At 54.6% G+C, this 21605-nt stretch overlaps 1 protein-coding gene across 2 annotated transcripts in view; it reads left to right on the top strand.

The window, feature by feature from the left end:
- The window catches only part of MYO5B (myosin VB), a 203425-nt gene that overhangs the window by 109978 nt on the left and 71842 nt on the right, over nt 1-21605 (top strand). For both annotated transcript variants that reach the window (XM_079784567.1, XM_079784566.1), the window contains exons 5-9: nt 8016-8172; nt 11068-11211; nt 12930-13011; nt 14968-15075; nt 16513-16622. In XM_079784567.1, the coding sequence (XP_079640693.1) occupies nt 8016-8172; nt 11068-11211; nt 12930-13011; nt 14968-15075; nt 16513-16622 (601 nt within the window). The remainder of the gene's footprint in view (nt 1-8015; nt 8173-11067; nt 11212-12929; nt 13012-14967; nt 15076-16512; nt 16623-21605) is intronic.

The raw sequence follows: 21605 nt of genomic DNA, 5'->3' as shown, positions 1-21605 counted from the left end.
GAGAAAGAGCAGGGGGAAGCCCTCGCATCCAGCAGCTTCTCCGATGCGTCACCCTTGCCAGCTAACAATAGCTGTGCCTCCCACCTCACGTGTGCTGAGAGGGTATTGGGAACAGATGAATATAGGGGTCGGAACTAGTTCGAGTCCAGCTGAATTTAGTTTAAATCTCTGGTACCCATCTTTATTTAGGATATTGAGGATCAATATAGAGGGTGGGGTAAAAGTAGCTTTATAATTGTTCATATGGAAAATAATACTATAATTCATGGATAATAGGACAAGAATAAGTTGTGTTTTGCGTACACACACTATACACCTGCTTTTCCCCACCCTGTATTCCCCCTCTGGTTTGTTCTGCTTCCCTACTGGGTCACTGGGCCCCTGAAGTTTTATTCCTTATGTCAGTGGTCGGCAAACTCATTAGTCAACAGAGCCAAATGTCAGCAGTACCACGATTGGAATTTCTTTTGAGAGCCAAATTTTTTAAACTTAAACTTCTTCTAATGCCACTTCTTCAAAAGAGACTCGCCCAGGCCGTGGTATTTTGTGGAAGAGCCACACTCAAGGGGCCAAAGAGCCGCATGTGGCTCGCGAGCCGCAGTTTGCCGACCACGGCCTTATGTCATTTCCCATACCGACCTGTCATGATTAGAGTTCGTGTGAATGAACTCTAGCTCAGCCACCCGAAGCAGAGATTTCTTTTCCCATTTGTGGGCGGTTGTTATTTTGACAGTTCCGTTCCTTTTACTTCCTTGTATTTGTAGAGCCCCTTATTTTACTTCGCAGGGTATGTGTTCATGAAATGCCGAGAACGACTAAGCTTTCCTCACATGGAACTGGAAGGCTTTCGAGGTCAAATCTTTTATTATAGGGATTCCCTTTTTAGTATTCCCAATGGTATCACCCAACGATGGGTTTCTCAGAAGGTTAGGTGATGGATGATAGTTTGTGAGGCCGTTTCTCAAAGACGTGGCTAGCTTGAATGCTGGCCCCTAACAGACTGGACCAAGAACGTGTGAGCTTGAGTGAGAGGCTAGATCCAGAGCGGCCGGCACAGGAAAGGCGGGGGTGGGTGGGTTCTGGGACGATCTGAAAGCCAGCAGGCGGGCAGTGGAGGCAGACTCGAACCCTGGTTCGTTTGTGACCCGTCACTTGTAGTTTAATAACAACCCTTCGGCCCACCTTTTAAACGTTATAGAGGAAAATATAAGGAAAACTGTAACTTCTGCCACTTCGTTTTGTGTAATAGGTTGGTGCTCTTCCACCAACTTGGGGAGGGAGGCCTGGGGTGGGGCGGGGCGGGGTGGAGGGGGACAAAGAGGGGGGAAATGGGGGGCATCTGTAATACTGCCCACAATAAATTTTAATAAAAGATAATAGTGTATTTTAAAAGTGTGTTTAGGAACTTTTCATTTTTCACACGTCAGCCAGGCTTGATTTGGAGGTCTGTTGTGTTTGTGTTTGATTTACTGTCTTCTCTCGCAAGTAGAGAATAAATGACTCTGGAGTGTAACATGGTCTCACATTATTCTTACTTTAGACAAGTGAAGTCAGGCTGGGCGATCGCAGAGGCGGGGGGATGGATCTTCATCTGAGCTACCTCGGAGAAGAGTGTGCTGCCTCTTTCATTAGTTTAGGTTATCTGTCTGTCTGCTTCCCTCCCTCCCTGCCTTCTTTCCTTGTGATTCTTTAAAACTGCTTGTTAAACACACCATGTATTAGCCTGAGGGTGGTAGTTGAAAGGGTTACGCCCTAACACTGTTGTGTTAGGATGCCGGGTTACCATGACAACCTCCTCATCTCAGAGGCGGCCGTGTGGTGCAGTGGTCCGGAGCACAGATGCTGGAGCCAGCTGCCAGAGGCTGAGTCTCGTGCTGCCACTGCCTAGCTGGTGTGGCCTGCGACAGGGCACCCACACTCTATGTGTCTGTTCCCTCGTCTGTAATGTGGGAATGATCACAATAGGACCTCATTCCTAGGACGGGTCTGTGAATCCGTTATTGGATACGTGAAAAATGCCTGGCATGCGGAAGGTGCTGTATGCGTTAGCTGTTATAATCTGTGTAAAGCTTTAATTCCATAATTGACTATTCATCCAATTCAAACAGTATCTTTACATTGACATTTTAAAGGATTTCAAATGTTTCTTCAGACATTTTTTAATGAGGTCTACTGCATGCAAAGCATGAGCCATCTAAGTAGTTAACATCTTTCTCAACATATCTCTGTTTTTAAATTAAGACATTTTTTTGGGAGCAGTTTTAGGTTTACCGCAAGATTGAAAGGAAGGCACAGAGAGTTCCCACACACTCCGGCCCCGTACAAATAGCCTCTCTCAGAGTCCACATCCCCCTGCCCGAGCGGTACGTCGGTTACCATTGATCAGCCCACATTAACACATCATAGTCACCCGAAGTCTGCGGTTTACATCGGGTGTACGCTTGGTGCGCGCGTTCCATGTCGTTATACATTTGTCTAATACATGACATGTGCCCATCATGACGGGTCATCACAGCCCTGAACGTCCTCTGTGCTTCATCTCTCCCCTGGCAACCCCTGGTCTGCGGACTGACTCCATAGTTTTGCCTTTTCCAGGTGCCGTACAGTTGGAGTCATACAGTCTCTAGCCCCTGCTTGTCTGCCAGGGGGTGGGCTTGGTGCGCCCCGAGGTTCTTCCTGCGACGCCATCGCACCCGAGAGGAGAAGCCTCTCTGGGAGCACCAGGAAGGGAAGGGCTGGGCCCGTTGGCGCTGCCTGTCCCGCACTCCGCCTGGCGGCTTATAAATAGAGCTCGGCACTCCAAGGGCCGCCGCGGAACTGGAGGGGGAACCTGATCCTTGGGTATTACATGCGCTGAGCACTTAGCTCCTGTGCGGTCAGAGCTTTAATTTCTTTTTCCCGAGTCGACCCTTAGGACTCTGACCGCTAAGTGTCAATTGAGTTGTTTCCAGTGACTATGACAGCCTGCCCGATGGTTTGAATTCTGAGCTGTGCCTGAGCGCACAGCCCTTCCCGATGGAGGGCGCGGGGGATGATGAGGGTAGGACATCAGCGTCTGACGGCAGAGGGCTCGGGAACGCCGGTCCCCCTCCCTCAGGCCTGGAACCCAGGGCCTGCAGGACCCTCACCCAGGGGTGCCCCCTCCAGGTGCCCAGGATGTATCTCCTTCCCGCCTAGAGGCCGGGCTTTCTTGCTGGCCGGGTCCATAGGATCTCTTGCTTGGAGCTTTCTGGCCCAGCCCCTGCTCGCAGCCGAAGTGCCCGTTAGTGACTCCCACCTTGGGAGGAAGCGTTTGACTATAGACTCACTGTGGCCGGGGGCTCCGTCCCAGCCTCGGGGTGCCTCACCGTAATTCCGTGTATCCCTCTCCCCTAACTCAGCCTCCATCCTGACCTCTCTCTGGCCCCCAACCTTACTCTTTCCCCTACAGAATCCATAATTGTTTCCCCAATCTTATCTGCCCTCCCTGTGACTTGACCTAACTTCCCCACTCTGAAAAGGTTTTGATACCATGTCTTTGTATCCCTAAGTATGGTGTCATTTCTTTTTCAGATTTTTTAAAGATAGTACCATCCCACTAAAGTATTTTCACTTTTTTTAGCGTTGCATCCAAGATTCTTTTTCATTATCCTGCCTAGCCTGTCTCCGAGTTATTAACTCTGTCCATGGTCCTGACATAAATATTTTGGTTGAACAAATTCTCAATTAAAAATCCTTGGTGTCCCCAGTTCTGTAGCTTAGTTAAAAGCACAGCTGTAGTAGGTGATCTGGGTTGTGAGAGGGTGTTGAAAATATAATTAGAGACTAGACAGGCACAGGCAGGCAAGAAACAGTAGATTGATGATCCCATTAGGGAACCGAATGTATTCTACTGACACACCCAAGTTTTCGGATGCTTTGTCGCTGGAGGAGGACACGGTGGAGGGACTTAATGGTGTGTTCAGAGGGAGTCATCCTTCCTACATGTCTTAGCCAGACTGCCCCGCCCTCTTGTTCGGGGACTGTGCTGTGGGAAGGGGCTTTCATGTGAATGGTTCCCCACTCTCTGTCCTCTCTCGGGAGTGCCCAGTTCAGGGAAGCAGAGTTTGCCTGCCTGAGGCGCGGGACCCCTGTGCTCGGCCCCGTCCCCTGGCCGAGCCCCAGAGACTGGCACAGGGCAGAGACCACCACGGTCAATTTGTGGGCAGTACATCGCACACCCCTAGGGGGCACCAGACCCTGGGCTCAGCTGTATGGACCACTCTCTGGGAGTCTATGTGATAGCCCTTGCTGGGCTGTCCTCTTGACACACTCCAGGTGCTGGCCGGCCCATCCAAGCCCCTGCCTCTGAGGTGGACCGCCACGGGGCTTCGGTTCTGGAGGGGAGACCAGTGAGGTTGTACAGTGAATGCTGTGAAGGTAGGTGGTCAGGGAAGGGCTTCTGAAGGTTTTCAGCGAGGAAGCTGAGGACACCTGGTTCGTATCTGTCTCTTCGACGAGGCTGGGTTTGTTAGGGGAGTTCCCTCAGGGGGATGCTTTATTATTTATTCAGCAAAGGGTATAAGGATGGTCGGGATGTCACGGCCCAGCCCGGAGGGAAATCGCGCAGCAGACGGGAGCCCGTGTTCGAGTGTGGGCTGGGGTCGCACTAGCCGAGCGCACTGGGTTTTCCAGCCTGCAGGTTTGGCTTCTTTAAAACGGGAAGAGCTATGAATCCCAAGCAGGCGACACATGACTAAGGGTTTTGTGCACCATCCGACCAGGATGTAAATAGGTGATTGATTACATTGAGAAACAGTGAACGGTGAGCCTCCCTAAGGCAGAAGATGATCGAGTACCAGGGACTCAGTTGTGAGATCAAGGAAGAGGAGATCGGGCTGAGCTGGGCTAAGCTTCAGGCCCCTGCAAGTTAGGAAAGAATAAAGAATGAAGCCCGGGGGATCCCGCCCGAATGGGGAGGGGAGATGCCCTGTGGTTTGATGGGACATTTTTGCAGGAAGGAGTAATTAGATCTTGGGGGTTTAGAGCAATTAGATCTTGCCTCCCGGGTGTCAGAGATGGGGATGCAGTGTGAACCGGGAGTTACCTGTGTGTGCAGGTGCTGCTGGCTGAGTCTTACCTGGAAGCTGGCAATGGCTGGGCTCTGTACGCAGAATTCTGTCTCTTGCCTGAGGCACAGACCTTCAAGGGGATGTTCCTGTTTGGGGTGGTGGTATCTTCCTGACAGCAGCCTGAGCCAAGCTGGTTACGAAATTCCTGGGCTCAGGAGAAAAGCATTTATTGAAAAGCAGTTTGATCTCCATTGCCAGCTAAGTCATGTGTTGGGCTGAATGGATGGAGCCACACTACAGACCTGGTGCATGACATTTGTGCACTGGTGGAGGGCAGGGGAGGTCCCTTAGCCCAGCCTGTGCCCTCTCGCAGTCTGGAACCCCTTGGGGGATGTCCGCCAAGGGGTCCTTAGAGCTGCCACGGAGGCGGGTCACCAGCTGTGAGCCTGGCTTCTGGCTGAGTGGTACTCCCCATGTGGGAGCACACTGACCACCAGGGGGCAGCTCCTGCATTGAGTGTCTGCCCCCTGGTGGTCAGTGCATGTCATAGCGACCGGTCGTTTTGCTGTTCGGTGATTTGCATATTAGCCTTTTATTATATAGGGTAAAAGTTTTACTTTATTGATTTTTTAGAGAGAGAGAGGAAGGGGGAGAGAGAGAAAAATACACACATTGATTTATTGCTCCCCCCATTTATGTATTCCTTGATTGCTTCTCGTATGTGCCCTGAACAGAGACTGAACCTGTGACCTTGGTGCATTGGGACGACGCTCCAACCAACTGAGCTACCTGGCCAGGGCTGGGTTATGTTTTTGAAGGACGTTGGGTAGAATTCCTTCCTTATAAATACCTTCCCCACAGCCAGCCCTAAATAACCAAAATCTGTGAAATTGACATCAACATAAGAGCACATCCTGTGCTCATCCATTTATTTTAGGTTAAACATACAGACTTGAGGCAAAACTCCAGACGTTTGGGTGTGACTCTTGCGGTCCAGTCCTCCTTATTGCAGGTAGAGAGACTTAAGGTCGGACCCGGGTCTGTGCTCAGCTTGTCAGCCACCTGGCCGCCTGGGATGGCTGCGCGTCTGCACGGTTCTCTCAGGAATTGATTTCGAAGGCATTGAGAAGAGAGATGACACCTGTCATGGTCCCCAGGGTCCAGCGGATGTTAAAACAAAATTAAAATGACAAAATAGACGAGAGTTGGAAATACAGGCACCCACAGGCTTCTTCAGAGGCCGCCTTTCGTGGCGAAGATTCCACAGAAACGGGCAGAGAGGAAGCAGACACTGATGACAAGAGCCACACCCCGGGACTGCAGGAGGTCTCAGAAAGATGCTGCTTATTCCCTTCTCCAAAGAACAGTCTCAGGTGCTACGTACACTTTCAAGCAATTGGTTGTATAGCCCATTTTGCCAGATCCACGTGTTTTTTTTTCCATTTTCGTCTGTTCAACAGAGTCTGCCATTCACCTGTATTCACGAAGGCCCCTCCCCATCTGATGATGGTGTGTGTGTGAGCGCTGACTACACAGCTCTTTGCTGACCTTGAAGAGTGGCTGAAGGTTAAGGTTTCCTCAGCCCCATTGGCACGGCTGCATCTCCCCGGTGCTCCCAGCTCCCGTCTGTCTTTCTCATCCACCTCTAGTTAACATCAAACCCATGGCACCCCTTTCCCAGCTTCTGGGCTATTGGCCCAGCCCCCCATGCGGATAAACTGCAGCCTACCTGTGTGGGTTCTTAGCCAGGTGAGGTGGTGGCTGCTCTGCTCCTTCTCCTGTAACCCGCCCTGCCCCGGAAGCCACGGGGCTGGTAGGAAGAGTATTCGGCTGGTGCCAGGAGCCCTGCGTTCTAAACCGACCTTCCCACGTCTCAGTTTCTTCGTCTGGTTGATCCCTAAGAAGCTGCTAGTCCCACTGTGTATAGTGAGGATCTATTTTGTGCAAAGCACTGGAGATGGAAAGCGAAGTGCTTGCCTCCCGGCAGTGCGCTTGTGAACCGGAGGTAGATGGCTGAGCGTAGCCCTTACGAGCAATTCACCTCCCCAACCCGTGGCCCAGACATGTGTTCTCACCTCTCCGCTTGACTATCCGTGTTCCTTGGAGACCTCATAGCCTGCTCTTTCCATTACTCGTCTGTCTTCCTACTGTTTTAAAGGGATAAATATAGATGCATTTTTGTCTGACGTAGAGTATCTTCTTTCTACCTTCCATTTAGTCTGACTGAAATCCCTCGTATTGCAATTGATAGCTGTTTATCTCATTTCTGGGAAACCTGCAGCAAGACCTGCCCGGTGGCGAGTGGCTGCCCTTTGCGACACGGACATAGGAACAAAAGTGTTCAAACCTGTCCGCCGGCATGCGAGGCTCAACTACTGGGGAGAAGAAAGGATCTTTGTTTTTTTAAAAATAATATATTTTTATTGATTTCAGAGAGGAAGGGAGAGGGAGAGAGAGAGAAACATCAGTGATAAGAGAGAATCATTGACCGGCTGCCTCCTGCACGTCCCCTACTGGGGATTGAGCCGCAACCCAGGCATGTGCCCTTGACCAGAATCGAACCCGGGACCTTTCAGTCCGCAGGCCGGCGCTCTGTCCACTGAGCCAAACCGGCTAAGGCAGGATCCTTGTTCTTGAAAATATGATAACTTACACAGTAGCACGAGGTGGGCATATTATAGAAACAAGGGTGAGAACATGCCTCTGTAAATGCTCAGGGGAGATTGATCTGCACGTGGCGATGATCTAAGGGGCGCTGCATCCAGAGAGGACCCGGCAGAGTGACCAGCTGCTGCCGTCCTTCCTGTGGGTCATAAAGAAGGGGTGTGCCATTGGGGAGCCCTTTCAGAACTCCCTTTTTGCTCCCGCTTTGCCGATCTTGTCCCTTCCCTTCGTCCCTAAGACAGGGGTGCTCCTGGTCGGGCTCAGGCGCAGGCAGCAGAGCCTTCCCGCGGCCAGCGCCTGACCGGGGCTTCTCCCTTCCAGAGACGAGAAGAACCAGTCCATCATCGTCAGCGGGGAGTCTGGAGCCGGCAAGACGGTGTCCGCCAAGTACGCCATGCGCTATTTCGCCACGGTGGGCGGCTCGGCCAGCGACACCAACATCGAAGAGAAGGTCCTGGCGTCCAGTCCCATCATGGAGGTAAAGCCTTCCCAGCGCCCTTGGCCTTCCTGGTTGGAGTCCCTTCCGCCGGCAGCGGGACTGCTGGGTGCCCACCTTGGGTGGCTGCTCACAAGAACCCTTGGGCGCACCCCATGCGGTCAGCATGCGCGTCTTTCGCCCAGAGCCTGCTGTCCACTGCGGAGGGAAAAATTGCTCCCGTGATTTTGGCTACTGTGAATAATGCTCCTGTGACCATTGGCGCGCGGGCATCTATCTGAGTTCCTGCTCTGGGAAAGATTTTAAAATGACAGTGATTTAAAATTGTGTCTTCAGTATCCATTATGGCCTGGGTGGGCGGGTGGACGGCTGGGCAGGCAGGGTGCTGTGGCCTGGGAGACATGTGAGTGCAATATGCTCCCCAAATACACAAGATGGGGTTCAGTTGCTAAGGTCTAAAGGAGGAAGGAGTGTGTACATGAACCAGCCTAATCTTTCACGATGTCGTGCAAATAAATGCTACAATCATTTGGGCTCAAAACGTTAAATCTCTGCCTTGTACAGGTGGCACTTGGGAAATTGTGTAAGTCCCGAAGGCTCATTCTGTCAGATGTAGGATTTTACCATCCTTGAGCTGTTATTAAGTGTTAGACTAACAGGAGATCCTGGATATGAACTTGGGCAGGAAGAACTCCGGGTGGGGTTAGAGTGTCACCAACTTGTCATAAGTCTAGAGTCTCGCCGGGCCCTTGTGTCCAGGGAGCCCAGAGGCTCCACACGCAGCCTCTAGGTACGATCTAGAAGTAGCGGCGATGAGTTGTAGGGGCACGGGTGTTCAGTTTTATAGCGTGTCCCAGTTTACAGGGGACAGCCGACTGCTGATGGCTCTGCCCCTCCCGGGGGAGGAGGGCTCCTCCCCATGAAGCAGTGGGCTCTGGTCCTGTCTTCACCTCATCATGCCCACAGCCCAGCGACGGCAGCGCCTCCCGGGGAGATTGGGAGAGAGCGGGTGTGAGGAGGCCGAGTTCCCCGGGGGCTGCGCCAAGTGGCAGCTGTTGGAATTAGAAGTGACTCGGGGACGGATTGGCCTGATTCGGTGTCAGCGCAGAGCTCTCTGACCCCGTTCTGTGTAAGAGCTTGTCAGCGGCCCGGGAGCGACTTGCTCACAAGTCAGCACTGATGAAAGGGACATTGGTAATCCAGAGACAGCTAGAGCCGGGGCAGAGCCCAAGTTCAGGCCGACTGTGGGAGCCACAGAGGGCACCCCCCTCCCCCCAATCCTGGGAGAAAGAAAGGAGGCCAGGGTTTCAGTTAGGGAAATGGATGGAAACTAAGACCAGTTACTGTGCACATTCTCAGGGCTGGATTTTTTTTTTTTTTCAAAGATAAAGAAACAAGAAAACCTCTAACTATTAACCTGATAAGAATCTTCCCCCACATCCCTCGCTGAGCCCGTCTCCTCTCTGCTTCTCTCATGTGTCCACACACTCCAGCCACTTCACACGTGTCCATGCTCTCACACCCCTGCCCCTTTGCCCACGCTCTATTCATAGACACAACCCCCTCTCCTCCTGCGGGTAAAAGTCTCTCACCCTCTGACATCCACTTCATTCGACACGTGAGGCTGTTTTCAGTCTGCTGGGCCCGGCCAATGGCTCCCTTCTTTCTGTTTCCAAACTGCACGGGAGGTACCTGGTTATTGAATAATCTCAACTACATTGAAATGACATGTTTCAGCCCACTTTTCTTTTGCTCCATATTTGTGCATACACATAAGTCTGTTCCGTGATGTGACCCATGCATGGAGCCACATGCTATCCACCATCTTGTGAATGCTTGTCACTCAACGTCTTTTTATTTATCCATGGATCATGCTCTAATGTACTTCGCTGAACAGCTTTATGGTATCCATTGTATGACTGTTCCACATTGTATGTGTCTCTCCCCGCTGTTGGTAGACATTTAGGTTACATATTTTTTACTGCCACACGCAGCCTCTAGGTACGATCTAGAAGTAGCGGCGATGAGTTGTAGGGGCACGGGTGTTCAGTTTTATAGCGTGTCCCAGTTTACATTGAACCAGCCGTGTGCGAGTCCCTTTCTCCTTACAGCCTCATCATCATTTCAGAGTCTCAAAGTCCTTGGTCACTGCCACTCTGGACTGTCAGGTTAGCCTGCCTCTCTCTGTTACCGCTGAGGCCGTGTGTCTTTGTCTGATGTTTACCAGTCATGTGAGTTCCTCCTGTAATCTGCTGCGTCTGTCATTTGCTCCTTTTCCAAATATTAACTGCTTGCATCAGATCTGCCTCTTTCGTTGGACTCTGGACTCAGTGATGGTCGAAGCTTGGGTTTGTATCATTCACAGCAGTTGGACTTGCTTCCCTCCTGCACGAACATGTTTCCTAGGTCAGTCACCAGGAAAATCCAGCCTGGGTCTAAAAGCTAAAGAATAACAGACAAGCCCTAACCGGTTTGGCTCAGTGGATAGAGCGTCAGTCTGCGGACTGAAGAGTCCCAGGTTCAATTCCGGTCAAGGGCATGTACCTTGGTTGCAGGCACATCCCCAGTAGGGGGCGTACAGGAGGCAGCTGATCGATGTTTCTCTCTCATGGATGTTTCTAACTATCTCTCTCCCTTCCCCTCTGTAAAAAATCAATAAAATAAATTTTTTTAAAAAAGAATAACATGCAAGTTCTTCATACACTTAGAAGCTGGAAGTTCTTCATCCCCAGAGTAGGGATTATGGGGTTGGTAGTAATAATACAACCTCTTCCCTGTGTGGGTACCATTGTGTACTTTAAAAGCACGTGTAGGTCCATCCTATCACTTCCCGTGCAGCCTGGTGAGGTAAAGAGGGCGTCTCCCCCCGCGGCGATCCCCAGACGTTGGGCAAGCCCTCCCCGTCTTGCACATCTTTCGTTCGTTTGCTCTGAACAGGCCATCGGAAATGCCAAAACCACCCGCAATGACAACAGCAGCCGCTTTGGGAAGTACATTCAGATTGGCTTCGACAAGAGGTACCACATCATCGGGGCCAACATGAGGACCTACCTGCTGGAGAAGTCCAGGGTGGTCTTCCAGGTGAGGGCGCGACGGGGCGTTCTGTATGTCTCCTCCCATGGACGCCGGTGCTTGCTCCCTGACCCCACGCCCTGCATCCACAGAGCAACTCGTCCTCTGAGCCTGGGATGGGAGGTGCTTGTTCTTCTGGTTTCCTTTCTCTTCTCCCATCGATAAGTGTGCATCATGCCTGAAAAACATGGCACCAGTCATTTCTCAGCGACTGTGGTTTTCAGATTCAATCAACACACACATACTGAGTGCCTGTGATGCGCGAGCCTGACCTAGACCCCGAAGGGGCTGTGAGGAAGGAGTCCTGCTGTGGGTTCCAGCGGCATGGCCAGGGATTGCCATACGGCGTCTATGGGGCTAAGCTCTCCCGGGAACCTTCCTATTTGGCAGGTTATAAAAATGGGAAAAACCAGCCCAGTTTCCTTTTCAAATTAATGGGGTTCCCGCTTCTCCCGGGACACGGGTCCTCCTTTCTGTGCTCGCCTGCCATTCCCTTCTTCCCACTGCTCTTTGGCCTCTTGGTGCCCCCCTCCTCCCCCACCCCGGCCTCTGGTGGAGGTCAGTCAGCTCAGAGCAGGAGAACAGGTCTCCTCCAGCTCCTTCCGATGGCCCATCCCGGGACCGAGACGCTGGTCTGTGCCCCGGGGTGAGCCGGCCGCACACTCCCCCCCCCCTCCCCCCGCCGGCGAATGGCGTCCCGGCCCTGGCATTTCAGCCGCCTCCAGCGGGGACATCCAAAGAGGCCTCAGGTGTTCATGTCTCAGCGACACCTGTCTCCAGGCTGACTCTTAGCGACGGGCTTCATGCTCTTCTTAACCAGCTTCGTTGCTTTTCTCTTCCCTGTGTCGCCAAGGCTGTTTCTCCACCTCCCAGGTTTGACTAGACCCGTGGTCGGCAAACTGCGGCTTGCGAGCCACATGCGGCTCTTAGGCCCCTTGAGTGTGGCTCTTCCACAAAATACCACGGCCTGGGCGAGTCTATTTTGAAGAAGTGGCGTTAGAAGAAGTTCAAGTTTAAAAAATGTGGCTCTCCAAAGAAATTTCAATCGTCGTACTGTTGATATTTGGCTCTGTGGACTGATGAGTTTGCCGACCACTGGACTAGACAACCCCACGTTCTTCATTTCCCTGCAGCCAAGCAAACAGCCCGCTGTACGGGGTGCGGGCGGGGTGCTGCCCAGGCTCTGCCAGACTCTCCCCTCCTCCCCCGGCTCCCTTTATTCGGGCCTCCCCTCCACCACCACCACCACCACCACCCCCCAATGCCAACACCCGTGCCAGCTTAGGGCAGGTCTGGCCCGAATGTGCACTCAGCCTGTCTCACTCGGGGACCTTTCCTGCTGCCCAGCCTGGTGACGGGCCAGAGCAGGCTCTTCCTCAGCCCCAGGCCTCCCGAGGAGACAGCAGCCCACAGCGGGAGGTGCTGGCTGGGCAGCAGGAGCCGGCACACGGCTGGCTGACTGGGTGCTGATGGTGGGCTGGCCGCATGCGGAATAGCAATGAGTTCATAGCAGGAAAAAGAAAATGACGTTTTCACTTAAGAGGGGAACCGCCCCGGGTTGGAAGGAGGCCCCACTTTAGTGGCTGGGAGATGGGAGGTGGGACTGAGGGCACAGGCGTGGAGGAGAAGTCTTGACCTCTGACACCGGAGCACCCTGGGGTTAGGATGGGGAGGGGGCGCTCCTGGGGGTGACCAGCCTAAAACTGCTGACCTTTGTCCTCCTCCAGGCAGACGAAGAGAGGAACTACCACATCTTCTACCAGCTCTGCGCCGCGGCCAGCCTCCCGGAACTGAAGGAGCTCGCCCTGAGTGAGTGCACGGCGCCCGTCCGGGGTGGGGGTGGGGGTGGGGGCTGCACTGCAGCGGGTGCATGCACCTTCAATTGCCTCCACGCGGGCCTGGGACACGCCCTCGCAGGAGGTGCTTTGAAAGGCGCGTCTGCAGGGAAATGAGATGGGCGCTCTCTCCCAGCCTTTGGCAGGCTCGCTCTGTGCCAGGCTCTCAGCGCGGTGAGGTGAGGGGGCTGAGCACGGCACCTTCACAGAGGCCTGAAGCGTCTTCCTCCGTAGGGTCTCACTTTGCTGAGCCCGTGAGTGAGTTCAGGGCCCGCATCCTTCCTCTCCCGTTCGAGCGCCTCCGGGCACCAGCGTGTGCGTGCCTCCTCCAGGGAGCCCTCCTTCCTACGCTACGCCTGGCCTAGGCGCCCCGTTCCTGGGCAGAGGTGCCGCCTGATGCTTCCGGCTCAGGCTGTGTGAGGCGGGGGGGGGGGGGGGGGGGGGGGGGGAACTGAGCTGTACGCTTCCTCGCTGGGCCTGGCACTGTGGGCTTGACTGGCGGCGGAGGCACTGGTAAGCTCAGTGGCGTGGAGCCCGGGGTGCAAGGTGGAAAATGGGGAGAGACCAGGAGGGAGAGGTAAGCAGGGCCATTTAAGGTGCGAACAGGGGTGGAGCTGAGGAATGACAGTAGGAAGCTGGGACAGAGGTGGGGAAGGACAGGCCTGAGTGTGGGACAGGGGAGGCCACTTCATGGAGAAAGGTCCAGGAGGCCGTTGCAGGGCCTTGGACCTCTGCCTTGCGGGCAGCGGGGCAGGAGGGGTCTCTATACACTCTAACGGGAGAGCGGGGTGGGCGAGTTACTGGCTGTTCCAGGGCCGGGGCAGAAGCAGCGAGACTGGCTTAGCTTTTGCAACAGGCCTCAGCCAGCAGGCGCTGACGGTCGGACCCAGGGCAGCGGCCGTCAGCGTGGAGGGAGGAAGGAGACTCAGAAGTGGCCGGGCGGTCAAACTGGAAAGTCAGGTGTTGAGGGAGGCCTGGGCTTGCGGGACGCTGCATCTAGGCATGTTCGACTGATGTGTGTTCCGCGGCACATGCTCAGAGGAGGAGGAAAACCAGCCCACGTTGACGTCTTGTCAACATCAGACATTATACACGTAGAGATACTAAGTCCCGGGCAGGGTTGTATCACCCAAAGCTACTTCATAGTCTGTGGGAAATGTGAGTGATTTGCAGGGGTGATTTTGATCATGCGTGTTTGTGGCCTTAAATGCTAGCTTCCCAGCCCCGCGGTGCGAATGCTCCCCGGCGGTGGCTGTTTCTCCCGCTGCCAAGGCTGGCTCTGAACTCTAGGACGAGCCCGGCCCTCACCAGCTGTCCTGGTCTGCCCTGAGGCCGACGGGAGAGGAATGAAGCGGGGGGATGAGAGCAAACAGGGAGGGTCCCCGCCTTGTCCGTGTGCTCAGTGGCTCAGGGGTGCTCCTTCTTGGTAAAACAAAGAACCGAAGATGCACGTCCCCTTGGGCACATCGCTGCCCCTCCTTTATCACACGGGATGCTCCGGCGAAGGTCGTTGAAGGTCACGGCAGCCTGGGATTCCGGGTGGGCCCACATCTTACCTGCCTGTGCGCGTTAGGTCCCTTTAGAAACAAGTCTGGGGCGAATTCTACTCCACGGTGAATGGCCCCTGCCTTGCTCATCTTGTCCGTTCGCCGGATTGCCACAGAACGTTTCCCACAAACATGACGCCTCGCCCGGGCTGTGGGTGTCATTTTCTGTCTTTCCTTATTGAAGTTTTCTCTCGCCTTGCCACCGTCAGGTCAGGCAATGTGTGAAAGGCTTCCCCAGGGACTGGGGATGTCACCGGGCCTGGGGTGGCTTACTAAGGGAGCAGGACTCCCCACGCGTCACCGTCTGTGGGTAAACTTGGGGTGAAGCTCTCCCCGCCACCCCTCCTCCCCCGTGGCTGATGCCTCGCTCCTTCCTTCCACAGCCTGTGCCGAGGACTTTTTCTACGCGTCCCAGGGAGGAGACACGTCCATCGAGGGCGTGGACGATGCGGAGGACTTTGAGAAGACCCGACAGGCCTTCACGCTCCTCGGTAAGGAGTTGGGGGGCCAGGGGAAGGCCGGGAGGGGGGGGGGGGGAAAGCCGGGGGGGCTGCTTTCACGGGGAGGAGAAAAGCATGGCCACGTCCCCTTGGCTTGTCCACCTCGTCAGCGGACGGGGAGGCCTCTTGTCCTCGGTGAGTCTCTCTTCACTCTTCTCCGCCCCAGCTCTCGGCCGCCCGTGCTTCTTGTTGACCTTTCCTCAAAGTGAGGATTTGAGGGTGCGCCGCTCTGTGGGCTAAGTGAGCAAAGGTTTGCATCCGAGCATGACGCGTGTTCACTCCCATGAACACAGGTGTCACTGACTTTTTTTTAGCCTGATAAGTTATTGCCTTAAAATTAAGGAACTACAGCTGGGGAGGAACGTGTGGGAACAGCTGTATTATTTCCTGAACTGCGTGGTAGGTTGATTGGTGTTCATTGTATTATTCGGTAACGTTTTAAAATATATATATATGTGTGTGTGTATGTATACACATATATATATGTATATATACATATATATACATATATATATATGTATGTATGTATATAATTAATTTCAGAGAGGAAGGAAGAGGGAGGAGAGATAGAAACATCAATGAGGAGAGAGAATCATTGATTGACTGCCTCCTGCATGCCCCCACTGGGGATCGAGCCCGCAACCCGGGCATGTGCCCTTGACCAGAATCAAACATGGGACCCTTAGTCTGCAGGTCGACGCTCTATCCACTGAGCCAAACCGGCCAGGGCTATTCGGTAACTTTTATTATGCTTCTGAAACATTTTGCAATGTAAGGAGACGGGATAATGCCTGAAAGCGAAGTATAAATTGTAAGAGATTATCCACGCCTTTGGTAACTTAGTTGCGCACATAAATGTGACACGGCCGTTTGCTGCCACAGTGGCTCAGGGAAGGTGTGCGTGCCTGTCGCTGTGAGGGAGCACATGGCGTGGGCAGCAGCTAGCTCCCTGGCCGTCACGCCTCTCCCAGGCATTTCTCCTCCGCTTCCCCCGTCGGCACTTCGGATGGGTGCCCAGATGCTTGCAGGCTATTGTGTTGGGAGAAAAGTGACGGCAGAGAAGTGACCATTCTTATTAAGCTCATAAAGACATCCGTAAAGCGTGTGGTGGAAATCTAAGTCCAAAATGAGCCCGCAGATCGCTGCCTCTCCTTTGCTCCTGGAGACCAGCCGGTGCCGTGGCCCCTCTGGTCTGATCCGGACGGTCGGAGCCGAGGCGCTTCCGTTCAGTCGGGGAGCCCGGTGCCCTCTGAGCTGTGCTGTGAGTGGCAGTTACTTGGCGAGGAGCTGGAATCGTTTTAGGAGTCACTGACCCAGAAAGGAAAATCAAACCTTTAAAGGAAAAAAAATAAAAAGGCCCTTAAAGAGGTGAAGTGCCCTTTCTGTCCTGCTGTGGACGTTGAGTGCGATTTGTTCCTTTTCCCCCAGGAGTGAGAGAGTCCCACCAGATAAGCATTTTTAAGATCATCGCTTCCATCCTGCACCTCGGAAACGTGGAGATTCAGGCCGAGCGCCAGGATGACTCCTGCAGCGTATCAGTGAGTCGCACGCCAGCACGGAGACAGATGTCCGCTGCTCGCTCTGTCCTCGCGGTTCCACACAACCGGAGCGCGTCTTTGCGTTTGGAGGGCACTCGTAGGGCGTTTATTCTTCCCAGAAATGGCTTCTGGTCCCTTGCCGATAGTGTTTCGGAAGAACAAATCCCTTTCAAATCAGCTCCCATCACATGTCTGTCACGGAGGGCAGGGGCTGTTCAACACATTTAATTGACTTTTGAGGGAGGGAGAGGGAGCTAGCCAGACAGGCATTGATCGATGCATTCACTGGTGGGTCCTGGTATGTGCCCTGACCGGGGAGTGTACCCACCGTCTTGGCGTGTGGGGACAACACTCTAACCGGCTGAGCCATCTGGCTGGGCCTCCATATTTTTGAGGGTTTGATTTGCAAGTGCCCCGAGGTCCACGGAATGCTACCCAGGTGATCAGTCCATGGGCGCTTGGAGCTCCCGCCTGAGGACCATTCTGGAAGGCTAGGAAGGCGTGTTAGGAGCCACGCTTGGTGACCGTCTGCAGGAGTTTAATAAGCTCATTGGGGAGATAGGACAGCTGACAACACTTGCCGAGGTTCCGAGAGCATGGGCGGGCTATTGAGACCTGTGTGAAGGTATTGCAAACTGCACGGCGCCTCATACACGCCCGCGATGACTTACTTTCCTGGTGCCCAGGGTGGTGCCTGATGTGTGGTCATAAGAACATGTCCACGTGGGCAGCCGGGGGAGCGGGTGCCGGAGCAGAGCGGACAGCCCCTGGACGTGCTCGCGGGTGTTTCGTTGCGCTGTGCTGACAGGACGGATGTCCTGGCCGTGAATCAGGGAACCTGCGTGGGGTCAGCACAGGCCTCTTGGACGCCCAGTTGTCGCGAAGTCCTGGGCGGTGCCAAGTGTGATTCTTGCTCCAAAGGGCTTAGCCGTTCAATAGCCAGCTGCCGGGAGAAGACAGAACACAGTGCTTCAGAACATGACATGGGTGTGTGTTCATGCCACGCATAGGGCGGTGCAACCGTGTAGTAGCTGCCTCCTGCTTGTCTCACTAGGGTGGGGGTATCAGAAGTTAACGCCGGCCCTGCTTTTGGGGAGAGGAAGGCCTGAACGTCGCTGGCATCTGGGGGAGCTCATCACCTCGTTCCCCCCGCCCCAGACATTTTCCCTAAAAGAGAAACGGGGGGGAGGGAGGACCCTCGCCGTGCAGGCTGCCTCCATCCTCAGCGTGGATGTGGGGGCTCACCACCTGGGCCCAGTGAGAAGGGGGATGTTGGAGCCGCAGTGTTAGGTGCCCTGGACATCGGGGTGTGTGTGTGTGTGTGTGTGTATGTGTGTGTGTATGTGAATGTGCCTGTGTCTGTGTGTGGTGGGCAGAGCGGGTGGCAGTGACGATGCTGAGGGAGGCTCAGGGACCCAGAGGGGGACCTGTGTCTTGGTGGGGTGGTGCAGACCAAACAGTCTCCAAGGCTGAGTCCTGAGGGCCAGTGGACGATTGCCCCCGATGCCGTTCCCCTCCTGAGAAAGGCACAGAGGGTTGTGCCTCCCCACTGCACCCCAATAAGTGTCCCGTGGTTCCTTAGGCCCGTGGTCGGCAAACCGCGGCTCGCGAGCCACATGCGGCTCTTTGGCCCCTGGAGTGTGGCTCTTCCACAAAATACCCCGGCCTGGGCGAGTCTATTTTGAAGAAGTGGCGTTAGAAGAAGTTTCAGTTTAAAAAATGTGGCTCTCAAAAGAAATTTCAATCGTTGTCCTGTTGATATTTGGCTCTGTTGGCTAATGAGTTTGCCGACCACTGGATTAGGCCACCCACTACTCTCCCTGGGGTCAGGGACCAGTGAGGTGAGGAGCACGCGCATTGAAAAGCTCCTGGTTTCGCCTGGTAAGTTGCAGGATCAGATGACACGTGTTCTCTTGGCCTGCAGCCCCCCGCCCCCCTCAGTCCCCTTCTCCTTAGGGAGCACATCCCGTCCCCATCGCGGCTCTCATAGCACGGGAACCTCTGCCCCGGGGCACGTCCGCGGCTGTGCTGTGCTGTGTTGCCGAAGATCCCCCTCCCGCATGCGACTGAAGGCTGTGAGGACAGGGACTGTCCTGCTCATCAGGGTATCACCGGCACCGGCACCTGGTAGCTACCCGAGGAGCAGACGGGTGATTGAGGCTCTCGGCTCGGGGCGATGCGCCTGAGAGTTGAGTGGGTGGGCACATCCGAGGACATGGGGGGTTGGTGGTGAGGCGTGAGCAGCAGGGCCCGTGAGCTCGGGCACCTGCAGGCTCAGTGGGCGGGGCCAAGGCCTTTGTGCAAAGCCAGGGCTTGGGCTTGTATGTGAAGTGTCTCCCCAGTATTATAGCTGGTCTCCCCGACCCAGCCTCTGAGGGCACCTCCAGGTGAGAAGGGAAGTGAGTGAGTTCTGCTCTTGTTCCATCAGCACCTGTGCACCCACTAAATGCTGGGGCCCTGTCGGTGCGCTCACTGCTCCGGCCCTCACACACGCTGCACCGCTGGGCGTTGTGTAAAGACTGCACAGAGGTGGGACTATCAGGCCACGCTTGGGGAAGAGTGGACGGAGGACACGGGGTGGTGAAGGAGGGGAGGGAGGGGGGCAGGGCCCCTTACAGACAGGGGTCTGGGTACCACATGGTTTCCCTTAGAAGTAGCGTAAGGTGACCAGATCGTCCCGCTTTTGGTGGGACAAAACCGATTTTTAACAATTTGTCCCGCGTCCCACGGCGTTTTAAAAAGTCTTTATTTTTGGAAAGATAAAGATAGGGACTTTTTTAAAACGCCGTGGGACGCGGGACAAATTGTTAAAAATCGGGACTGTCCCGCCAAAAGCGGGACGATCTGGTCACCTTAAAGTAGTGGCAAGCCGGAGGCTTCTGAGCGCAGGCACGTGGTCTGGGCGCGTCTTGGATTCCTCTCCCATTAGAGGCCGTGAGAGAACTAATTGAGCTGAGACCTGGGAGTCAGGACTGCCAGGGTTCAGATCCTGGATCTGACTCTTACTGACCGCTCCTTAACCTTCCCGGTCTCTTCCTCATCTGCAGGGGTGGTGACGTTACCTGCCTTACCCCAGGGCCCACGATTCAGGTCTTAACGATCCTCACCATGTGGTTAGAGCCAGAGTGGCCCCTCGGAGTGTCCTCCTCACTCCACAGCCCCAGAGAGAGGACACTCCTCCCTAAGTCACAACGCCAAGTCCAGACACAGCCAGCGAACTTCCCCTGCCCACTGCCCGTCCTTGGGCCCGGGCTGCCCTCCCCTGGCCTCACGTCCCCCACTGGTGCCTGGCGCGGTGCTGGGCACGCAGTGTGTGCCTGAGAAACGGCCCACCAAGAGGATGCCGGGGGAGTCCCTCTCAGATGCATTGTGGTCTGTTCCTCGGGGCGTGGGGTGGGCCTCCTAGGGAAATGCTGCCATCCACACGCCGGGTGCCTTCTGCTCGCTGGCCTTCATTTTTAACTGCAGCAGGAACCTTGGCGATGCAGCCACTTGCAGGGACTTGGATGCCAGAGGCGATTTGTTTTTTTTAATTTGGCCACACGGGCCCAAACACCTCATCTGCGATCTCTGCTGCTGGCTCTTGTTAATGGATTTAGCATCGTTTAATTAAGCCTCAATGTAATTGCATGATGTGAATCAGCTTCCGTTAGCACCTTTAATCAACAGTCAGCAGTGGGTCACGGATCGGGGAGCCACACCCCCCTGCAGTGGACGGGAGCCCGTCCCGTCCCAGCTGATGCTCAGGCCCTTTCTCCACTGTGTTCACCTGGGAGGTGCTGGGGAGGGGAGGGGAGGGTGCCTGTGGCAGGCGTGGGCGGCCACCATGGCTGGTAACAGGCCATCTGCATGTCGGGATCCAGCTGCAATGCTGTGCCTGGCAATTAAGAGTTTCTTGGAAACAGGTCAGATGAGTAAGTTGGACACTTGCCCCCTCGGAACCTGTTGCCTGCCAGGCAGCCCCCAGGCACCTCCCTTTGCCACGTATGGCTTTCTGTTTGGGGGAGGGAGCGAGCAGGTGTGGGGGTGGGCTTGCAGAGTGGCCATGGCAACCCCACTTGCTGAGTGAGTCAAAAGACGGGGCTCTCCACACCCACCAGCCCGTGCTGATTCTCGTGGCTGGGTGAGGCGCTCCGGGCCACCTCTACACTAATAAAAGAGTAAGATGCAAATTGACCATACCTTTGTGACACCCACCAGCCAATCAGGAGTGAGTATGCAAATTAACACAACAAAGTTGGCAGGTTAATTTGCATACTCAGGCGCTGAGTGGTGGGGGGAGGGCAGGATGCTTGCGTCGTCACCATGGCGACCAAGGACGCAGGCCTTCCACACTGCCCCAGCCGCTCTGGGCCTCTGGGCAGCGTGGGAAGGCGGAAAGGTGGCTCTGGGCCGGAGCAAAAAGGCAGCACTGGCTGGAGCGAAGGCAGTGCCGGCAGCCAGGGGAAGGAAGGCCTATTCTTGCACGAATCTTAGTGCATCAGGCCTCTAGTCTGAGAAATGAGGAGGATTGGGTTAGAATGACCGTTCCCAAGGTGTTTTCCCGGGAACCTTAATCCTAAGCCATTTCGTAGGCAAGTGAGGGTTCTGTGGGTTCTAAGCGTCCAGGAAGTGCGTGGTGCAGGGTCTGTCTCCTGGTGCTTACAGGTTAACAACCAGCACAGCCGTGTTTAACCTGATGGCACCCGCCCTCCCCTTTTGTTAAAAGCCAATTAATGTTCTTTGTAACTATTGCTCCACAGACCGTGCTCTGGGAAACACCGGCCTTGCTGATTTGGGGAGGGTCTCTCCTCCTCGGGCATTCTGTTAGTCTGTAATTGTGCCATTAGATCTTAAATACCCCTAGGAGAAAACAGCACAGCCTGGGGTGGAGTGTTGCGAGGGAAATGGTAGCGATACCGTTCATTGTCACTGAACAAGCCCTCACGGAAAGCCTGCTGGGCCGCCTCTCAGAAAAGGTGTCCCGCCAGCAATAGGGCCGTT

This window comes from Cnephaeus nilssonii (genome assembly GCF_951640355.1).
Source record: "Cnephaeus nilssonii genome assembly, chromosome: 11".
Lineage (NCBI taxonomy): Eukaryota > Metazoa > Chordata > Mammalia > Chiroptera > Vespertilionidae > Cnephaeus > Cnephaeus nilssonii.
The sequence above is the reverse complement of the archived record's forward strand: the minus strand, read 5'-3'. Positions and strand labels throughout refer to the sequence as shown.